Source organism: Aythya fuligula, chromosome 19 (genome assembly GCF_009819795.1).
Source record: "Aythya fuligula isolate bAytFul2 chromosome 19, bAytFul2.pri, whole genome shotgun sequence".
Taxonomy (NCBI): domain Eukaryota; kingdom Metazoa; phylum Chordata; class Aves; order Anseriformes; family Anatidae; genus Aythya; species Aythya fuligula.
Window position 1 is genome coordinate 1,810,448 of NC_045577.1, and position 23,716 is coordinate 1,834,163.

Below are 23,716 nucleotides of genomic sequence, written 5' to 3' on the forward strand. Positions count from 1 at the left end.
AAAGCCACAACTTTGAGAAACTTTGACTTTAATAAAGAAATTCTTAAAAGGGAGATGAGATATGGCCTGCCTTAAACATCGTTGGGTGAACTACAGTTCTTAGCTGAACAACTTCCCAAGTGCGTAAGTGCAGTGTTTCAGGCCACTTAATAGAGATTCCACATTAGTGTTGGAATAACTGCATGTTACAAATGAATCTGATTTTTCTGTGTAGTTGAAAAATAACACACCTCTGTTTTGGTTTCCGTTGAGATGTTTCCAAGTGTGCTTTTAGTAAAGCAACATAAGCATAGTGTCATTGTCATAACAGCATTCCACCCCTGGTGAGAAGTTGCAGCAGCACTGTAGGAAGGTGCCATCGGTCTTTTCCTTACAGGATGTCAGTCATTCTTGCAGCACCATGTCTGCAAAACTTTCTGTGAAGGCTCTGTCAAGTTCCATGAAATTTTGGAAGAAGCAAGCGTTCTGAAAGAACGTTAAGGTAGAAGAGAAACAGGCGAGCAGAGAGTTGAATTAAGCTGATTTGGATCAGTGATTTGCCTGTAGGTAGGTAGAGTCCAGATGAAGCTGCCAGAAGTTCCTTCAGTAGTTTGAGTATCCGTTTGCTCCTGATGCTTGTACAGTTACTGCAGTGTTTGACTATCACGCCGGTGCTTCTGCAGTTGCTGAAGTTGGCTCAGCCTGCCTCCCTGCAGTTCTTCCTTGGAGGAGCTGCTTGTGGAGAGCTCATCTGGGCTTGGGACGGACTCAATGGTAGGCTTACTGTTTGCTTTCGCACTGAGATCTGTAATCTTTATTTTAATGTGACCCCCTTAGCTGGGTTCTTTTCTTTTGCTTGTAAATGTTTGATCTGCACGTGGAACTCGCCAGACTCTTGTGCCAGAAAAATAAAAACTGGCTTTCTGTTTGCACTGGGCACTACTGATTTGCAGGAGTCGACTGATTTCACTGCCAGCTTTAGCAGGTGCGCCGTGCCTGAATGGGGGCTCTTCACCCCCTTCGTGCAGTACAGTAGCAAGTCTCATGCTCGGTACAGAGAAGATTCAGTTTTGGCTGAGAGCTGAGGAGTACAGGGATTTGCTGTACTTTTCCTCTCTTTTCTTTTTCTTGTTCTGTTTCTATTTGTGCTCCTCTTGTGTTCACAAAGTTTGGAATGTTTCCTGAAAGGACTTTGTGTGTGTTTAGCGTTTTTATTGGCAGATTGGTTAATAATTGGATAATGTGCATGCACAAAATACAGCCCTAAGTCTCCTTCATACTTCAAAATGTTGGAACAGATCAGAAAACTGTCATCCTGGATGCTGTAAGAGGGCCGTGGCTGTTCAGCACTGCAGCACAAGAACAGCTTGCAGGTATTCAGCATAGGAGTGATGGAACGGTGGCTGCTGCGGAGCCTCATGCGGGGGGAGGAGAAGAGCAGGGAGCTCTGGCGGCGCTCGCTGTGCTGCTCACGGGAGGGAGAGAAAATTGCCCAGAGAACCACATGTGCAGAGTGCGTGGAGCCCGAGGGAAGCAGTAACTGTTGGCTGTGTTTGCTTTCCTTTTGTTTGTTTCTTAGGCGCCTAAGAGATGTTTTTAGAAGGAGGGTAGAGTCACATAACAAACAGCGATGGAAAGTGGTGCTCTGGCAGAGCTGGGCTTCGTGTAGGGATCGTGACATCGAAGGGATGCTGTTTGAGGTGTGTGATGTGGGCACAGGAGGGGGAAGCGAAGTGCTGACATCTGCTCTCCTGGTCATCCTGGAGTTTCGGCTTTCTTCTTTAGTTCGTAAGAGAGGTGCTGTCAGGCTGATGGGGTTGGGGCCACATAGAGGGCCAGCCGGTATCTAGTGTGAAGGCTGCTTTTGTTGTTCTGAGGGGAGTGAGCTCCCCTATCTTCCGTAGCCTGTGCCATGTAGAGCTTCAGAAATGCTGCGTGGCAAAGCCAACGGCCTGATTCCCTTGCAGTGCTCTCCGCAGTAACCACAGGCTACTGCAGGCTAGGATCTGCGCTGGTCTTTCGGTCTTTTCTTGTGTGTGGCTCTAATTCATCGCATCCCTGTGCCGGGGCTGCTGGCAGGCTGCAATGTGCTGTGACTGGGTGACTGCGAGGACTCAGAAGTCTTTGAGGCCTAAATTGGTGTGTTGGTGACTTGGCTAATAGGAGAAATTAGTTGTTTTTTTACATGTGCATTGTCTGTAGGCATCTACATATACTTGCATGTCTTTGGTTTCCTTTTTTGTTATTTTAAAGCAAAATCATGGTGACAGTGTAAAACCTGACGTTTGCCAGGTGACAGAAACAGGCATGTCCCAATGAAAGCAGAAGTTGCTTCTTTTCCTCCTTTTCCCAGCAGTGGTGCTAGGAGAGGAATTTGGAGAGCCTTTAAGGTGCCAATAGCACACAACTTTTAAAAAGTTTAGCCTTTTGTCTCTGGCAGAGTTGGTAACAGCCGTGAGATGTGAACATGATGTGCTGCTGGGTTCTTACTGCTGCCTTTGAAGTTATTCCTGGGAGGCTTGTGCAGTGAAGCCCTCAACGTGTGTCCATGCTTGCAAGAAGCAGCATTTGTAAGATTTAATCTCAACATTTATGAGCTAAATGCCCCAGAACTGGGGGCAGGGTTCCTCCTGTCCAGCCTGTTATCAGAGGAAATCTTCTGAGCTCAAAATCTGGGGGAAAACGGGACACCGGTCCTTGAATGACAAAGATTTTTTTCTGTGGTTTGTGTCTCATGTCAATACTGACTTGGATTCAAATTGTTGAGCGTGCCTGAAATTAATTTCCTTCAAAACCAAAATACTGTGCTGGAACTTGGTGTCCAGGGCGCGATGCGTGATGCTGAGGAAGGGGTTTCTGGATGGAATGGGGCTGCAGAGCTTCCCCTCACCTTGCTGAACGGCTCATGGCCCTTGCTGGTGTCCTGAGATGTCCTCATTTTGCTGGCTTCTGTTCTTCCCGAGAACAGACTGTGTGCCTCTTGCTGCCTAACAAAAGAGGGACTCCATTGTCCTCTTCTGAAAAAGACGGGGGGGTCACTGAGTCTGTGTCAGTCTGACTTTCCAAAGAGTGGAGTGCTCAAAAAATCTGATGTCTGAAAATAGGACACATTCTGAATTCAGTTCCTGAGATTAATCACCCCATATTCAGATACTGAATTGCTAATTTGGATGCCATGAATCTGCAGGTAATTGTTGTCAAGCATTTAGCTGGGACTCTTTGCCAAGCTGGCCTGCAAAGGATGGCTCCGCTCCTGCGAGCGAGGGCAGCCAGCAGCGCAGCGTCTGTGCAAATTGGACTAAAGAAGGCTGAGTAAGGGGTGGAAAGCTGGTGGGGTGGGGGCTGTGGCACACTCCAGGGCTTAGTGTGTATGGTAAGTGAAAAACTAATTTATTTTCCAAGTCCTGCCATAGATTTACAATGACATTGGGAATGTCACTTGAGTCTTTGGAGATGGGGTCTCTTCTAAATGCAAACAGCATCAAACGTGTACCTGTTACCAGGGCTGGGGAAGTAATGGCTAGGAAGTGCTGTGAAATTCTTGCACGCACAGCTACGTTCAGGGAGCGTTTTGCTCTCTAACGAAAAAGCACATCGGAGCTTCCTACTGCAATCAAAATGGAAGAGCTTATTATGCTTCAGTCCCTGCTGCTAGGTTAAGCCGAAGATTGCTGTTTCCCACAGGTCAGCGGTGGAGCACTGGGTAGTACTGTCTGTTTACCAGTAGATGGAGAAGTAATGACCCATATTTCTTTAGTTTGTAACCTCCGAGCTGTTTCATTCAATTTATTGTTCATGGTGCTGCAAAAAAAAAAAATCTCTTGAATGGCAGCAGAGTGCTAGGGACTCGCAGGGGCTGCAGGGAACTTGCGGGGACTGCCGGTCACTTCCACAGAGCAGCCTGGTGACACCTGCCTGTTTTGGTCCATGTCTGCTCATCAGATTTAAGAATGAGGCCAGAGTCTAGAAGTGTGACATATTTGCCCCGTGGTACATGGAAAAAAATTACCCCAAGCACTCGAAATGAACCTAGTTATATAAGTAGTCCTATTGAGCAACAGTGCTTGGAGTGCCATGGAGCTTGCCTTTGACTCCTCTATTAGCTTTAATTTTCATGGTGTTTTTCCAAGAAGAAAAAACACTAAAGTTTTGTTCTCAGCACAGGGATAAATGGAATGTCTCTGTCACTTGTCTGAAACCATGTGTTGAAAGGCATGATTTTTTCCTAACAGTTTTGCAGAGTAATAGAACAGAATATGATTTGGATTACAGCAGACACATGCTGGGTCAGTTTAAAGTCTGCCAACTTCTAATTTGCAATTTCTAGAAAATTTAGAGCAGAAACATCTGAGTGCCTGCAGAAATCATCATTCTAAATTTAACTTGCAGATTTTGTCTTGGTAAAGCAGGAAACTGTCTGGTAAAATTTGTCCATTGAATTCCAGGGAGTAACCTTTCTTTTCTTGTGCTGAGAGGTCTATGTAGGTAGAAGCAGTTATATTGAGAACATTAGGATCTGATTTTTTTTTTTTTCTTTTTACCACCAGAAGTATAGTTCTAGACTGTAAAAACTAAGGAGATTCTTTGTGCTCTGAAGATTAGAGTTCAGTGTTCATGTCCCTCTTTTTTTTTTTTTTTTTTTTTCCCTTTGCCGTGGTATCCTGTAATAATGATGGTGTAGTGACATGGCACAGACACAGATGGCTAAGCAGGTAAGCAAAACATTAGGACTGTAATACAGCTCTGTCATAACGTCTGACTGATGGCTGAAAGGTTTTGTATCCTATTGCCCAGCTTAGGAGAAATTCCATTGATTTATAAAGTAGCTGTTTTTCTATTTAGGTTTTGATGTTGCCCTGTGCATTTGATCTGTGCAGTCATACCCTGACGTGTTGTGGCTTCCCAAGTACACCTTCTTTGAAAAAAATAAAATTAAAAAAAAAAAACACATTCACTGTTGCTTTTGGGAACAGCAGGTTCCCTGTTATCAGGGGAAGCTGATGTGGCTAGACACAAAATAGTTAATGACCCAAAATAAACAAACTTAGATTGTTTTTCTACAGTCTTTCCCTCGATAACAATTTCAAGTGTTACTTCTAGCAGCTATAGTGTACAGAGGGGGCTTTGGGGAGAAAGTGAGATTTTTGTTGTTGTTGTAAATTGATCTTCCTGTAAAGCTGAGAGCATTTTGAGTGCTGCTATCGATTACACACTCTATTTGCTTCCCTCAGAGAAGAATGGGCATGCACCCTGTTTTACACTGCAGTTGCTGTCACGCACTTCTGTTTCCTAACCTGGATGTCATCTTCCTAACCTCCACAAACCCCCCAAATGGCTCAGTCCTTTGGCTTGTGGCAAGCAAGTTGCCTCCAAGCCTCTGGTGTTGGTCATAGCCTTATATTTTGATGTTCAGAGGTGTTGCTTAACGTTGAGAGAGAGAGCAAGGTAGGTTGGCAATTACAGGGCCTAAGGAAAACAGTGGGGAATGGTGAAGATGAGGGAGCCTTCTGGTAATGAACCAAGAACCAGGAGTGTGCCTGCTGCTCCGAGTGAAGCGGCACTGGAGATGACATTGTTACCTATGAAGAGAGATTAAAGGAATTCATGGCGCCATGTAAAAACTTAAGGGAAGCAACGAAGCTGGATCCATGTTCTCGTAACAACATCCTGGGGGGTTGCTGGCTTTGTGCTGATTGCTGAGGTCAGGCTGACTGTTCTTCTCTGCCATCTAATGTGGATGTGGCGTTGGTTTTTATTCTCATCATGGGTGTTGTTGCTAGCTTTCATGCCTAAATAAACTACTTCAAATATTTTCATAGGTTTATCGTGCCTTTGAAGTAAATCCATCCTGAGGCTGAAAGGAGATGGCAGCCAGGGCACTCTGCAGCGCTCGGCCCTGCTCCTCTGGGTAGCTCAGACTGTCTGCGGAGCTGCAGCATTGTGAGGGAGAGTTTCCAAAGAGGAGGCTTCTGTTTCCTAAGCAGCCTACAATGGTAGTCACAGTTTTTGTTTTAAACGCTTCTGTGGCATTACATACTGTGCCACTGAGCTTCGGGCTTCCCTGGAAATAATGATATAAGACAAAGAAGAATACTGAGACAATGCACGGTAACAGAGGAACAGGCTGAAAATACCGGGACTGGAGCATTGTCTGGTCATCCAAGTGGCGCTAGAATGTGGTCAAGTCTGATGGCAGATGTGGACTGGCAGAGACCACAAGAGCTCTTTGCATAACGCTAGCAGAGACTAGCTAGCAGTCTTCTCTTCCAAATTCTTGTGAATCTTTTCTCTTTTTTAAAAAAAGTCACCGAGGCAGCAAGACTGACATACTAGAAAATGCATTTAAGTGGAGAGTCATGAATGTTTAAACTGGCTAATGTGCACCATATCCAGCATGAATTTGCAATATTGAAAATGCCAGCTTCCTCATGTGCTGCCACTGGGGACCTCAAGGAAGAAATTCTAGAGGAGAAGCTGTTGGTTAATTTTGCTATTAAGAGTTGCTGGGATTTAATCAGAACAGCATTTGTTCTTAAAAACTTCTTAATCCTTTGAAATTAAAACTTTTTGTTAGCATTGGAAAAATACAGATCTCAATGCTGTCTAAAATACAGTATTTACATTCTTATTTGTAAGACAGAATTACTAAATATGTATTATCTACAGCGCAGACTTTTGTTGTAAAAAAAAGTCGTGTTACTTTTCTCCTTCATCTCGCAAATTGCTGAGTTATGTATTCGCTTGAGACCAGGAGCAGGGATCACCTACTACAGCAAATGTGTTCTGCTGCTGAATGGTTTTGCAAGCAGTTTTAACTGAACGCTCTTTATTGAAATAAGATAAGATCTTTTGAAAACTCATAGATCTGAGCATCCTCTACAGTAAGAAACTTGTAATGAGCAGCATTGGTGCTTGAGAGTTTCTGTGGGTTTGGGGCAGGACCTGGCTTGAAGGAGAATGCCCCTAACTTTGACGCTACCCCACAAAGCACGACCACAGCCTTACTGCTGCGCTGGGTGTTTGTCTGTTCGCAGTGCCCGCTGCAGCTGACCTGTACCTCAGCTCTTTGTGTCGTTGCTCTTGTTCAGCAAAATGTTTTGGATTGGATGCAGACGGAAAGCTGATGCAGGAGCTGTTGGGGAGTTCTTGCTGTCGTACTAAAGGGAGAGGCAGATCGTGTATTGTAAGCAACCTGTATGTGTTGGTGAACTTGTGAACGTGCTGCTGTGGCTGTGCTTCTGTTGAACAGGGATTGGTAATGCAGACAAGACAGGGGAAGCAGGACATGGTGCTTCAGAGTGTGCAAGGAGAAATTTTTCCATGGTTCTTCCATGGTCTAACCTACTGATGGAGGAACTAGTGGGTAGCTCAAAGGAAAAAGGTCTGCATCTCTTACGTAGGAATGTCTGAAATGCTTTCTTCTACGTTGGTGAGTGGTCACAAAACACCAACCTGTTGGAGAGCCCAGGAAGTGGCTAATGATACTTCATGGCAGTAAGCCTGTATGTTAAATGATACCTGCAGAGACTATCTTCTAGGAATTCAAATTGAATAGATATTTCCTGGGAGGGTTGTGTTGCCTTGTTGTGAGAGAAGCAACTGTGTGAGATACCAGATACGTTTCATGTATAGCCTATTTGTGAGCTTGCGTGTGTTTCTTTTTAACGCCTTTACAAATATTAACAGATAAGATCATTAGTCTTTTAGAATAAGCTATTTTATCCTATCTGATGTGCCTAGAATAAAAAAAAAAAAGTCTGCTCTGATTTTAGTTTGAAGCATAAGAGTGTTTTTGATTAAGTACAAATAGGGCTTTTCTGAATATGAAATTATACAGGAATAGACTCATTGCTGAGATCTAGCGTGTCACCCAAAAGGCTGTCCTTGGGTGAGGTAAGAAGTTACTGCTTCATGCAATTATCCTTCCTTCACTTGATGAGAAGTGCAAACCACCAAGCTGATCTAGTTTTGTTTGTCTGTCTCACTCCCCGTTTCATTTCCCACATGGAGAAGGAATGCCGTGATTTCCAGCATGCAGGCTGCAGCACCTGCTGCTCCGTGTGTGTGCTGCTTCGGCCTCGCTGTCCTGCGGAGAACTCATTCTCCTGGGTTGATGAGTGACCTCTTGGTCTTTTCCCCATCCCGGTTGTGTGTCAAATGCTGCTGGTTGGCAGGCTGCAGCGTAGGTCAACCCGCAGTCTTTGGGGTGTGAATCACAACAGGAAAGAAACTGGGGCACTGCAGCTTTTTGAGTTAAGCTGGAGGATGCTAGGGAAGGAGTGTCCCAGTTCTTCTTCTCCTCAATATTGTGGCTGCTTCTCGCTATGTTTCTGGAACAAAAAGCCTCAAAAGTAAGGCTTTGGACAGAAATACGGGGATGGAAAGTGGCTAGGAGATGAAGGTCTGTAAAGGTGCTGGGATCCGAGCGCAGGGCAAGGCTTGGGCAGTAAGAAGCCCAGCATGGCGCTAAGCTGCGCTGTGTGCTTGAGGAGGTAGAGCTGCGATTCTGTTTTGGGGAACGTGATGTAACTTCGGGCATAGATCCAGAACTTCGCTTAAGCCAAATCTGTCTCTGGGAAAACTGACATTGCAGATGGTTTCATTTCAGTGTAATGTAATTCTTTTTATTAATTTAGTTAATTCTTCAACTGTAACTCAATGTAGTCTGTTCTATGGAATTCTCTGATTCTGAATGTTGATGTCAAATTCTGACTGCTTCACTAACAGGTGAGTACTTCAAAGTAGCTTCTGGTTTCCAGCACTCAGTTTAGCCAGAAGAGCAGGAATGCCTGCTGGAAGTCAGAAATCAGTTTAACATTTCAGACATGGAGAGTCTAGTAGTGGTTTCTGTCTAGTCTCAAGATGAATGCTTCACTATTAATTATTTATGTACCATCTAATTGCGATTTTTTTAAAGATGCTGCCAAGAAGTTCTCCTTTTAAGATATTTTAGTTTTTATTTATAGGACTCAATTTCACAGGCATTCTGTTTTGGATGTTTCTGACTGGTTGAGCCCTCAAACTATTTTTTTCTTTTGTTACATCATAATTTGATATCTGCAGTTATTCCTACTGATGTGCGTTCCTTTCAGAGGTTGCCTGGTGTGGTTCTCCAGAACATGGTGTTTTCTTTCTTCCAAGGATTGTGCACTTGCTTACGCCGTGCTTCCATGTTCCTTTTTAGCCTTCCTGCTAGGGTAGTGATGTTTTCCTCTTAGACCAATCTTTTTATTTAACTTATCCACGAACTAAAAATGTGAGTTATGCTCTGTACATTGCTGTTTCCTTTTACCTTAATCAATTAATCTAATGAACTGATTGATTGGTTTTAATTCTTAAACTTGGATTTCTTTACTGGAGTGACTTATTTTGGCTGGTGTTTTTTTTCCCTCTTTTTTTTATTTTTTGCTCTACTACCTGGAGGAATCCGTGTGTTCACCTGTTTGCAGTTACACATACTTGTTTGCATCACTGCAACCGAAGGTCCCTAAGTTCCGTCCCCATCTCTGTCCTCCTCAGTGCAGCCAAATCCTCTCTAGGAGCTCTTCCAGTAGCTTCCTCCCCAGTCTTGTCTGAACGCTGCTGTCCTTGCACTGTGAGCTCTAGCCCCGGGAGGTGGCTTGGGTAGTTCCTGCGTTCTGGTGTTATCACTGCATGTCTGTTTACCAAGTGTGTGCCTGCCTGGCTGCTCCTGAGAACCTGGAACACAGGAGCCTTTTCTCAAACTGGCATGAGAACTGAGCAAGCAGGAGCAATGCTAGACTCAGTGTGTGTTGTGTGCAGTGTCCGGGTTTGCTGTGGGAAGTACCTTCCCAGCTCTTAGCTGGACTGTTGCTTTGTAATTATTTATTTGGCTGGAAAATTCCAGCCTTCTGAAGGCTAAACCAGATGCAGCTTTGCCAGGAATTGTATTACTTGGAAAATAATAAAACTCGTATGGCTGTACAGTCTGCAGGTGAAGCTGGATGCTGAGCATGTTGGTAGAAGCGATCTGAGTCTTTTATTAGGTATGGTTCCTAGTGCTACCATCGCCTTCCTTCACAGGTTGCTTATGTGATGGTGAGCAGCAAGGGTTTCTCTTCAGCGGTGAAGAAAGCAATGCTGTACAGCATGCAGGGTGTCAGGATCTAAAATAGCAAACATCTGCACAAGTTGAAGGCTGCTCATACTCTGCAGATATTTATGCCCCATGCTGCATTCAGTCCCTGTGAATTGTGGTTTTTATCTGTATCTCTTGGTTTGTTGATACTTTTAACACGAGGGAAAACTATTTTGCTATTTCTCTGTCTGTTATTTTGACACTAATCAACTTTGCAGATCTTGTTTTGTTTGGTGTCTGGGTACATCACAAAAAGAGTTGCTGAAAGAGTTCAATTATAATATCAGCATCTCTGCCAAATGTATTGAGCCGTTCTGAAAAGCGACTTGTCTTTTCTGACCCAGATACACAGTTTCCAACTGTGGGAGATGCTGCCAGAAAGGCTCTTGGCAGAAGGCCAACAAAAAAATTTACTGCAGAAAAACACAGCATATTTTCGGCAGCACCATGTGCAGTGTGACGAAAACCTACCTGTCTGCCCAATGCGAAGCAGAAGTTAAAATCAACCTGCAATTTCAAGTTGCAAGCCTCTTATTCCGATTTGTAAAAGTAACAAAAAGATAGGTTACACCTTTTCTCACCCACTCTGTGTAAATCCCAGTTCTGCTCCATTGCCTTGTGTGATGCTCCCCAGTCTGTGCTGGATGCTCACCCGTTTGTTATGAGCACCCTGCGCTGTCCTTGCTGTGCTGCTGACACAAACATGGAGCAATCTCGGGGTGGTGTGGGCTGTAAGCTGTAGTTTCCAGGAGCAGCCATCGGTAAGGGGATAGGCTGGGGGGGTGGTTTTGCTTCAGCTGGCTGCTACCTCGCTCAGGGCCTTCTAAATCTCTGGGCTTGGGATTTACCGGTCAGCTTTTACGGAGGGCAAGTACCTGCTTCTGCTTTTCACTTGCCTGCACCTAAAGGTAGGGGAGCAGGTTCGGTGCTCCTGGCTGTTTAAACGCCTCCTTCCCAGGGCACAAGTGCCAGATGCAGGAATGTGCCCTATGCAAAGGCCTTGTCTGAAATTCTTTTCCTTGTTTGTCTTGTGCCAATGCATAAACTGCCTCTGTGCGGGATGGGATGTTTAATGGAAACACTGAGAGACTGTCATGGTGTTTTAGTAACATTTCTAATGTGTCAGATCCCCAGTGGTGTAAAACCACCCTGCAGACTCTGCTCAGCTCCTCCAGATCAGGAGACAGCGAGTGTTTACTCTGTTTTGTGCTTTAGGTCAACATGATCTACAGGTAAAGTGACTGTCTTGAGTTCACCAAGGGCTCACTAGCGCTAGGAGCTTTGTCTAGAAGTTTTTTGCAAGGGTAGGTGGCAGCCCTTGCCTCGGACAACCGTGCGTTACGCTATTGTGCCATTAGTCTGGGCCTCAGCTGCTGCTCCCTGAGGACGCGGGGACACGTATCCTGCTGTAACCTGCAAGTAAAATGGGGCTGTTGGATTTATGGGATTGCTGCTCGCTCCACATAATGCTTTCTGATGTGTTCAGTGCTGAGCCGTGTTCTGCTGCCTTGGTCCATATGGTTGGAGCAGATTTGATTTTTAGTTTTCCTTAATTCTGCGTGTTGTCAAACGTACTTTGTTCTGTACGTTGCGTCTGCGTTTTTGTAGTAAACTTCCTGTTTAGTCCTTTATTTTAAAAAAATCTCTGAAGTCTGGACCAAATTAGGCTTTCATTCCGTTGCGTGTTTCTGTGAAATATTCTTAGGATGTCAGTGACTTGCAAGTCATTAACGTGACTTTCATGTATGTCAGCTTCAACTCAGCTTGCGGGATTTTTTTTTAGTTGAGTTGTTATAATGACAGGCACTAGTGGAAAATAAAGTCCCTTTTTATTTCAGCTGTGTATGCCCAGACCTCAGCCATTCACTGCTGAGAAAAAGGGTAGGTAGAATGGAAATCATAAATGTCTTCATGCAGCTATTGCTCGTCACTGAAACTTGAACCTTGTCTCAAAGGTTTTTTCTTAAAGACAAGATGGCTATGGCCCGTTTAAGGCAAAGTATTGGGAGATGGTGGTGGTTTTGCTTTGTCTTTCTAGTAAAAGATTCACAGCTGTGAAACATTCCTTTTCAGCCTGTTTCAGATTTTCAAAGAACACTGAAAAGCTCTCAATACACGCAGAATTGCACCCTGAGGTATGGCAGTTTTCAGAGCTTGTGAGAGAGCCTGTAGACTTGCCCTCTAGACAGCAGGCTGCTCAGTAACGTACTGAAGCACCAGAATTTGTTCAGCCAGCTATCCTTGTCCATCTGCTTTCAATACACTGCACAAGCTGATAAGCAACAGCTTGCAGTAGTCTTAGGAGGGAGTCCAGGCTGGGGTGTTGCTTGGAGTCTAGAGACGTCGTGCTGGGCATATGCTAAAGTCAGCAACACATTCCAATGCCCTTCTCTCTGCCTGGAATTGCCAAGTTACAGTTACCAGAGAAGACAGCAAACTGGAAATGTGAAATGTAGGAGTCGCAGGGAAGAACGGGGTATGTGAAGGTGGTTCTCTCTTCAAACTAAATCCCATCTAATTCGAAATAGATGATCTGGAAACATGTCTGGTAAAAGTCTCTCTAGCTTGCCATCTGCTGACTCAAAAGAATATTATTTATTATTACTACTGCTGTTATAGAAGAGCTAAGCAAAAAGACCTCAGGGTCTGGTCAGTTCTGGAGATGGTGTAAAGCTAGTGAGTTTGGAAGTGCTTACGACTAGCTCATAGCCCAAATAGTGCCAAAGCAGTAATCCTGCCTTGTTTGTGCTCCTGGCTGACCCTGCTTGGCTTTCAGGGTCTCTTAAGGTAGGAATCCGGTCCCATTAAAGAACATCTTCCTTGATTGCTTCTAGGAAGCGATTTGGTTGAGTGTTAACATAACTTGGTAGGATATATAGCCTTTGTGAGGAGAAATTAGATCCTTCAGGGTTTTTATTAGCTTGCTTTTCCCAAGCATTTTTAGTATGAGTGCATTTAACTCTCTTGGGGTTTCTTCCCTGGCAGTCTTCAGCTGCTGAAGCAGACGGGCCTCGGCATAGTGTTCTTGTCTGGCTGCTTTTTTTTAAACTCAGATTTGCATCCTAAATCCTGTGGCATGAGATACAAATAAATAATTATAAGGCACTTACTATCAAAGCTATTGGTCCTGTAAACCCACTGCATTTCTTCTTGATGGAGAAAATCATAAAGAAGAATTTGTGGTTGCCTTTGCCCTTCCCTTGGAATGCTTAAGTCTCTATCAGATACAGTATTTTAATTATTTCCTGTTACACCTCTGAAGTTTAAACATCTACTCAACTTTCAAGTCATCTCACCTATACCTGTGTAGCTGCCAAACTTGCCTTTAATTTCTAACTAGAGAAGCAGGACTGACATAGAAGAAAAGTAAAATATTTGTGTGTGTGTTGAGTGCGTGTCTGCGGAAATTTACTGACAGGGCTTCCAGTTCCTTCAAGATGTTGCTGAAAAGCTGATGCAACAGTATGTGCAATGAAAGGAAAACAGTTTTCTGCAAGGACTTGCATGTTGTGCTGTGCAGTGAGCTTAGCCTTTCTTCTCTTGCACACCAACCACTTGGTCATTCTCCCAGTCTAGTACAAGAGGGCTGCTCTTACAGGCTCTTTCAGCTGTTGTGTGCTGCAAAAAGACATACAAGGGCAGAAAAAGCAGTGCGAATTATTTCAGCTGAACGTTGTCACAACTAGTATGCCTTCAGTTTGTTGTAATGCACTTAGTTTTTTTTTAATAACAGCGTACAGTTATTGCTACCTGGAGTCTTAGCTCATGTTGTACAGCAGCTGACGCACTTAGGATCAAACGATGCACTGGGAATTTCAGCTGATAATTACTTTTTGATAATTAAATATAGTGTAAAAATAGAAGTCTTTTCAAGTTGCTTTCATACAGAACATATTTGAGACTTTGGATTTCCTGTCTTCCTCATAACAGAAACTAGGATTGCCAGTTGGCTGACAAACCGTGCTGAGGGGAGCTCTAACTGGCATGGGACAGTGGTTACATACGTGTGGGCACCTCACAAAAAGTTTCTTTCTCTAACATCTTGTATTGCTCTGAGATAAACAGTTCAGCGAGTCCTTCCCCACCATGAATCCAGCTCGCTTTATTCTGCGGTTCGATATCGTGTTCTGCACTGAGCACTTTTTGGAATTACCATGTTGTTTCTTCTGGTTTCAAGTTCTTTTTTCGTGTCTGTTTGTGTTTTGTGTGTTGTTTTTTTTTCTTCCAGGTGAATTACAGAAAGTGACTCTCAGAGCATCTTGGCTTTATGAACTCTTGAGCTGTCAAGGGACTGAGAGGCTTATGAAGAGGTTCTGTCAGGCAAAACAGCGCTTAGCAAAGACACCAAGGAGGAGGGAAAAGGAGAAAGGAAGAGAAAAGCTGAAACACTAACAAACCATGGTAGGTATCTGTCATCTTCATAGGGCTGCTTTAGTAATATTCTCTGCTGACAGTCTTGCGTGGGGCCTGATAAAACAAGACTGAAGGGATATTCTGACCTTGCACTAAATGAGAGATGGTACTGCATGCTTTGAGCAAAGCAAATGAGGTTTGATATTTTGTCAGCCTTTTTAAACCAGAGAGTTGTCTTGTGAGCCTGCATTACATGAATTATTAAATATGAATGAAGGGGATGCTCATAAGGTTTTCTAATAAAACCAGCATTGGCAAGCTGTAGCAGACAGCACGAATGACCTTGAACTTGCAGACTGCGTAACTGAATGCTGCTCTTCCCTTTCCACCCTCCCTCACAAAAGCGAGTGTTGATTATTCATACTTGTGTGTGTGTGCATGAAAAGCTGATTGCAAGTAGTTCTGTGCACGCTTTGTTAATAGCGTAGATGAGATGTGTGTAAACAGTACACACCGAGTGTATCTGACAGGCTGAGGGGTCGTTTCCTGTCTGCCCAGTATTAGTTGCAAATTGGGATTGTGTGAGACAATGGATTGTGATCAAGGATCGCGATGATAAGGTCCTAAAGTCACGTTCACAAAAGGGCAGCATTACTGCTGAGAGAAACAAAATGAGAGTAAATGCAATAAACTGTAAATACAGCTCTCTAACATTTGTGTAGCTGCTTGTGGATGATATCCAGGACGTGCGTTTATATTTAAAAGCAAAACAAACAAACAAAAAAAACAATGTAGAAGACCTGAGACAGGATTTTACCTGTTACAGAGCACAGAGAGGATGAACTTGTGACACACCAGAGTTGTCAATACGTTGTGCTTTAAAAAGTCTTGTTTTGCTATTATTTTTGGCTTAAATTGTAATGAAGAATTGATTCTGCCAGTCCCTGTCTGTTAGAAAAGAACACAAATGTCTTCTAAACTGAGTTACTGATTTGACTGTTTTCCTGATGGATATTTCATGAAATAAGAGATTGTGTGTGTGTGTGTGTGTGTGTGAATTAGGAACTCCAGCTTGTCAGTTTTCACTGCTGAAGTGAAACGCAGCTTCTTTGTGTACCAGGCTGCAGATAAGCCTCAGGAGGGGCCTTCTGGCAACATTTTGCAACCTATGAAAGTGCTGGGGATGACACCAGACTCCTGTCTGATGAGGTTTTACTATCTGAATTGTCTATTTGGGTAGGAGTGCAGAAGTTAGGGAGCAAATTGTGACATAGACCTTTGAGGGACCTATGGATGTGATAAGCCAGGAAGCCTTGACCAGTTCCTTAACAAGGATTCAACCCAGAGGCCTTTCAGATCTTTCACAGCCCCCAAGAGTGTGTGCGGTTCCAGGGTATGTGCTGTTAAACTCATGAAGTGGAGGTACAACTGAGGTAAAGCAGGTCCAGGTCCCTGTTTAGATCAGCTAAGTCTCACTTGGATAAGTGTGTGGCAAACCATAACCTCCTGGCACAAGTCACCCCATCAGTTACATTTACCTCTCTCAGCGCTGTCACTCAGGTATTACAGTCTCACTGTAAGCTCTTTAATTAGCAGTCTAATCCCTTTCTATTCTTTCAAATTCTTAATAAACTATTTTTATGTCATTTCTTACCAGTTTCTCTCTGTCCTAATTTTCGTTCATGCCTTTGTAAATCCCAGTGCAGTTTGCTAAGCCTCTCTCAGTACTAGGTGGTGCCTGTGACTTCATGTGCAGCAGCAACAAAACCATACGGGACTGGCTATTTCACTGCCTTCTAAAGGGGTTGCCATTGGCTCTAGCATAAACTGAGGAGAGGTACAGCTGCATTCAGCCTATCCTGAATGAGCAAAGTTGTATTTGGAGAGCACTGATGCCTTCTGTAAACAGGAGTGTTCTCCTCATCTGCCCTCCTCTACATGGGTATTGCCCCATGTGCTTTCACCCTGGGCTACTTAAGTTCTGAATTTCCCTGCTTTGAAATGTGATTACCTTTTGGAATCAAGGCCCTACTTTTTCTCTATGCTTTGAGCTATCGAGCCACTGAAGCTTGAGACAAGTCAGCAAAGATCACTGAAGTTCAGGATCTTTTGAGTTCCTGCAAGTATTCCCGGGCAGGGTGTTTCTCCCAGTTCTGTTACTCAGCCTGTATCTCCAGGATAATGAAGATCTTGCTTTGAGCAAGATCAGGGCCTACGTCTGTTCTCACTGGCTTTGAAAACCTAATCTAAATTAACAAGCAAGTCATCCCTAGGATGAGGAAAGTCAGAGACACTTGAAAGTGAAGGGAGTTGCCCAGGACCCTGGATTGGCTGTTGCAAAGCTGGGAATGAAACTCAGGTTTTTCTGGTCCCCTGCTTCAGCACCGTAGCCTTATACACAGCTTCTTCAAAGTGAAGGGGGATAGGCAGGAGAGGAGTGCACTTCTGAAGTACAATTAATTTCATCCTAAAGTGGGATAAACATGAACTGTGCTCCAGATGTGACTGTTGGAGTTGCCAACAAAGTGATTCTAGAAGAGTTGCTTGTAGGCATCTAATCTAGGTGCCATAAAACCTACCAAAGGCCTTATACATTTTACCAGTTTAATGCTGATTCTGCATTAGTGTTTGGTCTCTCCCTCCCTCTGGTAATCTTCCAAGATTATAATCCATGATCATGAAAAAACACCTGCCTGCATCTGTCAGAGAGGATTCCCCTTCAGATGATGTCCTTCTGTTGATAACCCAATAACTTTCTTTTCCCCCCTTTCCCACTTTGTAACAGAGATCTATCCGATCTTTTGCTAACGATGACCGCCATGTTATGGTGAAACATTCAACCATTTATCCATCTCCAGAAGAACTTGAAGCTGTCCAGAACATGGTATCAACAGTAGAATGTGCCCTTAAACATGTCTCTGACTGGTTGGATGAAAAGAACAAGTCTGCAAAATGTGAGGGTGACGTGGAAGCAGAGGAAGCTGCAGAAAGCAATGCCAAGTGAGTGAGTTGAACCTCATAATGTGTTACTGTACGGCTTTGAATGGGTTCTTTTCCTCCTAAATAAGTGTTGTAGTGTTCCTTGATTCTGTTGCATACGAGTATTCATAGAAGGAAGTGGATATATTTGCACTTTTTGAGGTGGAGCACACAGGATGAGTGCAGGGAATAGTAATACGTCCAATGTAGGCAGCAACTGCTTTCTATTTCATTATTTATTTTAATGTGATACAGTCGGGTTGCATTTTAGCAGACAAAGTTCTCAGCAATTATAAGTGAATATATGTCCCTGTAACACACGAATGCAAATCCACAGCTGTGTAGCTTAGGGACTCCCTCAGTTTAAGAAATAAAAGACTTTTTTTTTTTTGTAAACTCTCATTGTTTATCCAGCAAACTAACTTTTCTAAGGATTCATTATCTACTGTTATGTAGTGCTCTCCTGAGTGAAACATCTGTCTGCAGTATTTCTGAGTCAACTCCCTGACCAGGTGCCCAGTTTTGTTGTTGTAGCATAACTCCAGTAGTTGAGGAAGAAGCTGAAACAAATGGCTTCTTATTTTAGGTTTCTTGATGTATGACTTCTTAACTTGGGTGCTTCCAGTTCTTCAACACTTCCTGGCTAATTCGTCATGTGCTCTGCAGCTCCTGTCAGTGTTCTCTCAGGTCTGTGGATGAGGAAGTGAAGCACTAGGTGGCTACCTGCACAAGCTGGAGAATTGGCCCATACAAACCCAATGAGGCTCAGCAAGTTGCAAGGTGCTGCACCTGGGCCGGGGCAGCCCCAGACACGGGGCTAAGATCACCTAGGTGATCTTTAAGGTCTCTTCCAACCCAAGGTGTTCTTTAGCTCTCTGATTCTGTGAGACTAACAGCAAAGTTGTCATGACTTGAAAAATCTGATTTCCCGTTCTCTTCCTGTTAGAGAATTCTTCTCCACTGAACTTAGTCTGGTTACATCTGTAACATAACCTGCGCCAAAGGTGTAGACAAGGGCTCTTCCAATCTCCTTTCCTATGTTGTGTGCAGTATTAAGAATGTCTGCTGCTACATGGGCTTTGCCCATTTATATTGTGTTCTCAAAGCTGATAAATAAAGTGTATTCTTTATCCATTTGTATTAGTTATGTTTTCTGACACCTTTTACGGTAGTGAAAATTTTATCGAGGCCTTTTAAAAATATGTATTATTTACCAGGACACCAAAAATTAAGTTGTTCACATTTGGGGGCAGGAGGAGGTACAGCCTGCACTAGCAGTAGGAAATGGAAATGCAGATGCTCTATGCTATGTGCTTCTGGAGTAGGATATGGTTCAGTGCAGATAATGGAGGAAGAGCTAACTGAATCGGGAAGACTGTGTCAGTTCACAAATTGAAAATACAGTTTACCGGCTTAAAGTGAAAGACACCGATCACTGTTGTATTTATCAGTTATTTCTAAATTCATAGTGATGTATGTCTGAAAGTATAAGAGAAATGTTGCTTCCTGTTTTTTAACATTGGGGTTCCTACTTCTTGCCAGGCCTCTCAGATTTTCAGAGTAGCATTCGGGAAATGCAGTATAAAGCTGTGGTACACCTCACTACGTGAATGTACTTCAGTTTGGAAACGAGAAACGTGCTAGTGCATTAATTCTAGAGGGGTGGAAGAAGCAGATAGCGTCCATGACTTGCTATTTTGCTGTTCTGAACAGCATTGCAGATTCTACAGAAAATTCTTCAAGTAAAGTAGCATTTTTCCACAGGTTTCTTTCTTAATGTTCAGGCTTTTCTTTGATTACCTCTACTACAAAGTTATGGGTTTGGGAACTATTGAAAGAAAGTGCTTGCTCTGCATGAAGTTTAAATGGAGCACCACCTACTCAGGATACACTGATCTACATCAGAAACGGTCAGCAGCATGAAGACCATCATATGATAGCCTTGAAAAAGTAAATGTACAAACAGTCCCTCATTTTGATTCTGTGGCTTTCTGTTTCCCCTAATAAATATTTAACAGACACACTCATGAACACTGGCATTTTTGTGTTAGGCCGAGCTGTGTTATATCACTTTTTTGGTGTGAAATCTATTCAAATAGAAATAGCAAAACACTTAAATTCATGAATATTTTTACATAAATTAACGTACAAATTGGTTTAAGACAGAGGGATTGTATTGCCGCTGGAGAATAATTGCAGTAGACTGATAGGCTGCTTCTCCACAGACGGACAATTAGGTTCTGTCATCTTCTTGAGAAAGGTTCAGTGTCCTGCTGAAGGACTGTCTTTCTTTCCTTTCTTGCCATGCAGTGTACTGTATGTTTTGTGGGTGATTTCCTAGCATTACTGGCAGCATATCTACATGTCTTCTAAAGGGGATAACATAGGCACAGGATGGATTCTTCAAAAAATAAAAAATTGAGGACCTGCATTAAATGCTTTTGAGATAACTGGATAGCCTTCTTGCTTTCACACCTGTGTGTGCAGGATGTTTTGTGCTTGAGCTCTGTTACAAATCTGGAGTAACTATCCATGTAGTATTAGATTTATAAAATAGTTTGTGAATTTATGCATTTGCTTTGGGGCAGATTATTTTACTAATCTCTTTACAAGCTAAGAGGGGCTAAAATAGTATATTTCCCCACAATGTAAAACATCTTTATGGCAGTTACAAACTGTATCTAAAGGAATTCTACATTTTCACACTTACTTGCATCAAGGTACTGGTAAAGAAGCAGAGCATGCTGGAAGTTGAGAGGCTGTTTGTTTTTTTAACAGTATTTGCTTGTTTGCTTCTGGCTGTTTCAAGAAGAGTGGAATTACCCTTGGTTTTCCAAGTCGCTTTATTTTCTACTCTGTTGTGTAAGCATCCATTGCTGCATTTCCGTTTAAAATGCATAGGCAAAGTTAGTAAAATGATTTGATGAAGATACTTCTGAGTGAAGCTTAGGATTTCTCAGGATCTATTTGATGATCATTGATCACAATGGGATTGGTTGGTTTGGTTTTGTTTTTATCCGGTCTATCCTTTTGGACGATAAGAATGACAGGAGCGGGGTGCTGTCCTTCTGGCAGCAGTGGCTTGCCACTTTCACTGATTACATACTTTCTGTGGTTTTTATAACAGAAATGTGCCACTAGTTGGTGCCACAGTGTTTGAGATGCATCATGTGGCAATACCTGGCTTTGAACTATCAAAGGTGCTTTTCTTGCATTTTTTTCCTTGCTGTTTTTATGCAAGTTTTGTGTTATTTTTTTGTAGCCTAATAAATTGTTTTTTGTTGCATTTTTCTTCTTGATACTCAGAACTAAAATGTTCTTATGTTGCTCTGAAAGTTGCTTGCTGTGATCTGTAAAAGTTCCCCTGAAAGTTAGTGGGGAGTAGAACCGAGTATTCAGGCATCTGTTCCTGTAGGTTTCAGTGGTGAGACTTGTTGAAGAAATTGGGCCTGGAAGTCTTTCTAGAATTAGAAGCTTTCCTGAAACATCAGTTTGTACTATGTGCTAAAACTTCAGAAGTTGATTTTACAATTTTTAAGATTGAGTTTATGGATCAACTAAAGAAGCATTGAAAAGGTATGTGGCCATGTTTGGAGTTGAAGCATTCCTAAAAGACAACTCAGATCACTTCTGCTAACAGGAAAAACTTTGTCGGTTTAATTATTGTACTCTTGGTAGATATGCAGATAGTTAATTTTGGTGCTTTTTTTTGTGTGTGCTTTGTGTCTTAAGCTAGGCAACTTCTGCATTCATGTGAATTGCAAATCAGTGTTTCAATTTTGTCCTTTTTTTCCATAGGAGCTACTTGTATAAAAGCACTCTATGCTTTTCATTTTCTGATCAGTGGTATGCCACTTTAGCACTGTAATCAGACCAATCCATTCGTCTCTTCACTGTGATAGCATAATGCAAGTATTTTGAACATGTGAAAATACCATTTTAATTACTCAGAATTATTTCGTTTCCAGGGATCAAAGTGGTCGGACCTTGTGTGGTGTTATGAGAATTGGCTTGGTTGCAAAGGGCTTGCTGATAAAAGATGATATGGATTTGGAGCTGGTTCTCATGTGCAAAGAAAAACCCACAAAGACGTTGTTATGTATAGTCAAAGACAATCTCCCAGTTCAAATTCAGGTGAGTTAATTTAGGGTAGTCCTGTAATAATGACTGACAGCACTGCAAGGTGTATTTGGGTAAAGGCTGGAACTTCTTCCAGCAAAAAAGGCAAATGACAGAGATTAAAGAATATGCTTTGAATCTAGGACATCTAAGGAATGTAACATCTTTAATGGGGTGTTATGAAGTAGCTATTTACAAAACTTAACATCTTACTCCTGATGCTGCCTAATCCCAATTTGTGATGTCAGTTTTCCTGTGCTGGCAGCTAACCTTTCTATTTGGTAACTAACCAAGCTGATTTTTGTTCTCTGCTCCAATCCACTAACGTGAGCTAAATTGCAGTCCCAGAAATCTTCCCTGCTCAAGCATGTGAGTTGGTCTACGTTGTTGTCCCCTGTCCCCCTGCCTGAACTAAGTTCTACATTGCAGCAGCTTTGCTTTGCTTTGCTTAGGCTTTTCCAAAATAAGTGCCTCTCCACTTCTGAAGTGAGAACAAGACAATTTAGGTGATCACTCATTTTAGCTTATGTTACTCATAAGCTCATAATTCTTTTTTATCTACAGCTATTTCATTCTAAAGTTGGCATTCAATAGGCATCACTTAAAGCTAATGTTGGTCTCTGTAAAGCAGCCAGGGTTAATACCTTTTTGACAGAGTTCTGAGCTTGAGTCCAGCTTCCAGATTGAGACGTGCCCTGTTCATGAGACACCAAGCCCCAAAATACTCCAGTGCAGGTGCCTCTCTCCAAACCAGGTCCAAAGGGGATTGGTTTCTCTCCTGATCTGCTTTTCTGCCTTGTGTTTATTTTTACATAGACAATGTGATCTGCCATTTTTGACAGTTGTTTGTTTTCACTGTTCATTTGTTCACACAAAGGGCTTGTTTTAATGAGGTAATACCGTGCCTGCAGATGTAGCCCTATCCATAGCTGAAAATGATAGGAATATATTGAATGGTAGAGAGTAAACTTCACTGTTTATATTCAGGTGTGAGTTGAGAAGGGTTGAAAATAAGAAAAGTTGACATATGCTTGTTTTTTTTTAATAAAAAAAAAAGGCAAGAACAGCAGAACAGCCATAACTATAAGACATACAGACTGCAATAAACTCTGGGGACAGCAGGTAAGGTCTTATGGGGAAGCAACCTGACGGAAAGGATTACAGAATAGTTGGGGTAAGAGGAATCTAGTGAAACAAGCTACAACTATTATGGCAATAAGGAGAGGTTCTGCAAACACATTGGAGAGACGAGGAAGGTGCAGGTTCATTAGTGGGCAAAACCAGCACATGATGTACAGAGACATAAACAACTTCTGCTTTATCTTTCTTTGAAAGCTAGCTGTGAGCATGCTTAAAGAATTTCATCCCAAAAATAAAGAAGATGAAGTGCAGGCCACAACAAGAGAAGCAGTAGTTAGAACACAAGTTAAATATGTTCTAACTTCATAATCTTGCTTAAACATACAAATACAAGCAGCTGACTTTAGGATTCATCTTTGGTTATCTCTGTACTTCTGAAGGTTGAGAGAAGACCCAAAGGGCACTGAAATACCTTTCAGACACAGATCAGTTGAGAGAATTCTGACACAAACTAGTGGAACGCATTATTAGGCAACTTACATTACTATCTACAAAAGAAGTCTAAGCAAGAAATAAAATGCATGAGAACAAATCAGTTTTAAAAATGCACTTACTGATGATGTCTTGTCAAGAGAGGAAGGTTAGGTTTTCCAGGCGTTCTCAGGAATCTTCTGGGGCTGGTATTAATGAGGTGGGTGATGCTGGAGAGTCTTGCATTCAGTTTCAAGTGCTGTGTGAAAAGGGAGTGAGACAGATGGACAGTCAAGTTGGAGAAAATCAAAAGAGAAGACTGAGAATGACCACCTAGAAAAACACTGAAGAAAGGTGAAAATGATTGTGTTTGGAAAAAGGCAAGATGGAATGCAGGTGTAAGCTTCAAAAAGACATTAATGGCTTTTTATAAAGGGACAGGCATTCAGTACCTTGTATGGCTACCAAAGGTAATTTAAAGTGTAATTTAAAAAGTAATTGGAAGTATAGCAAGGGGCAGTTGTGTTGTTTAAAAAAAAAAAAAAAAAAAAAAGCTGTCTATATATGTGGGAATCAGAATAAACTGTTTGGCAAAGTGGTGAAATCCTTTTTGCTGGGGCATTGAAGACTGGCTTA

The 23,716-nt window shown here is 42.5% G+C and overlaps 1 protein-coding gene across 8 annotated transcripts in view; it reads left to right on the forward strand.

Annotated features, from left to right (window-relative positions):
• Nucleotides 1–23,716, forward strand: part of STRBP (spermatid perinuclear RNA binding protein) — a 67,409-nt gene that overhangs the window by 8,355 nt on the left and 35,338 nt on the right. For all 8 annotated transcript variants that reach the window (XR_004254047.1, XR_004254048.1, XM_032200174.1 and 5 more), the window contains exons 2-4: nucleotides 14,307–14,479; nucleotides 17,217–17,431; nucleotides 21,379–21,544. Coding sequence is in view for 6 of the 8 variants with exons in the window: in XM_032200174.1 (XP_032056065.1) it covers nucleotides 14,477–14,479; nucleotides 17,217–17,431; nucleotides 21,379–21,544 (384 nt within the window). In the remaining 2 variants the exon portion in view is untranslated. The remainder of the gene's footprint in view (nucleotides 1–14,306; nucleotides 14,480–17,216; nucleotides 17,432–21,378; nucleotides 21,545–23,716) is intronic.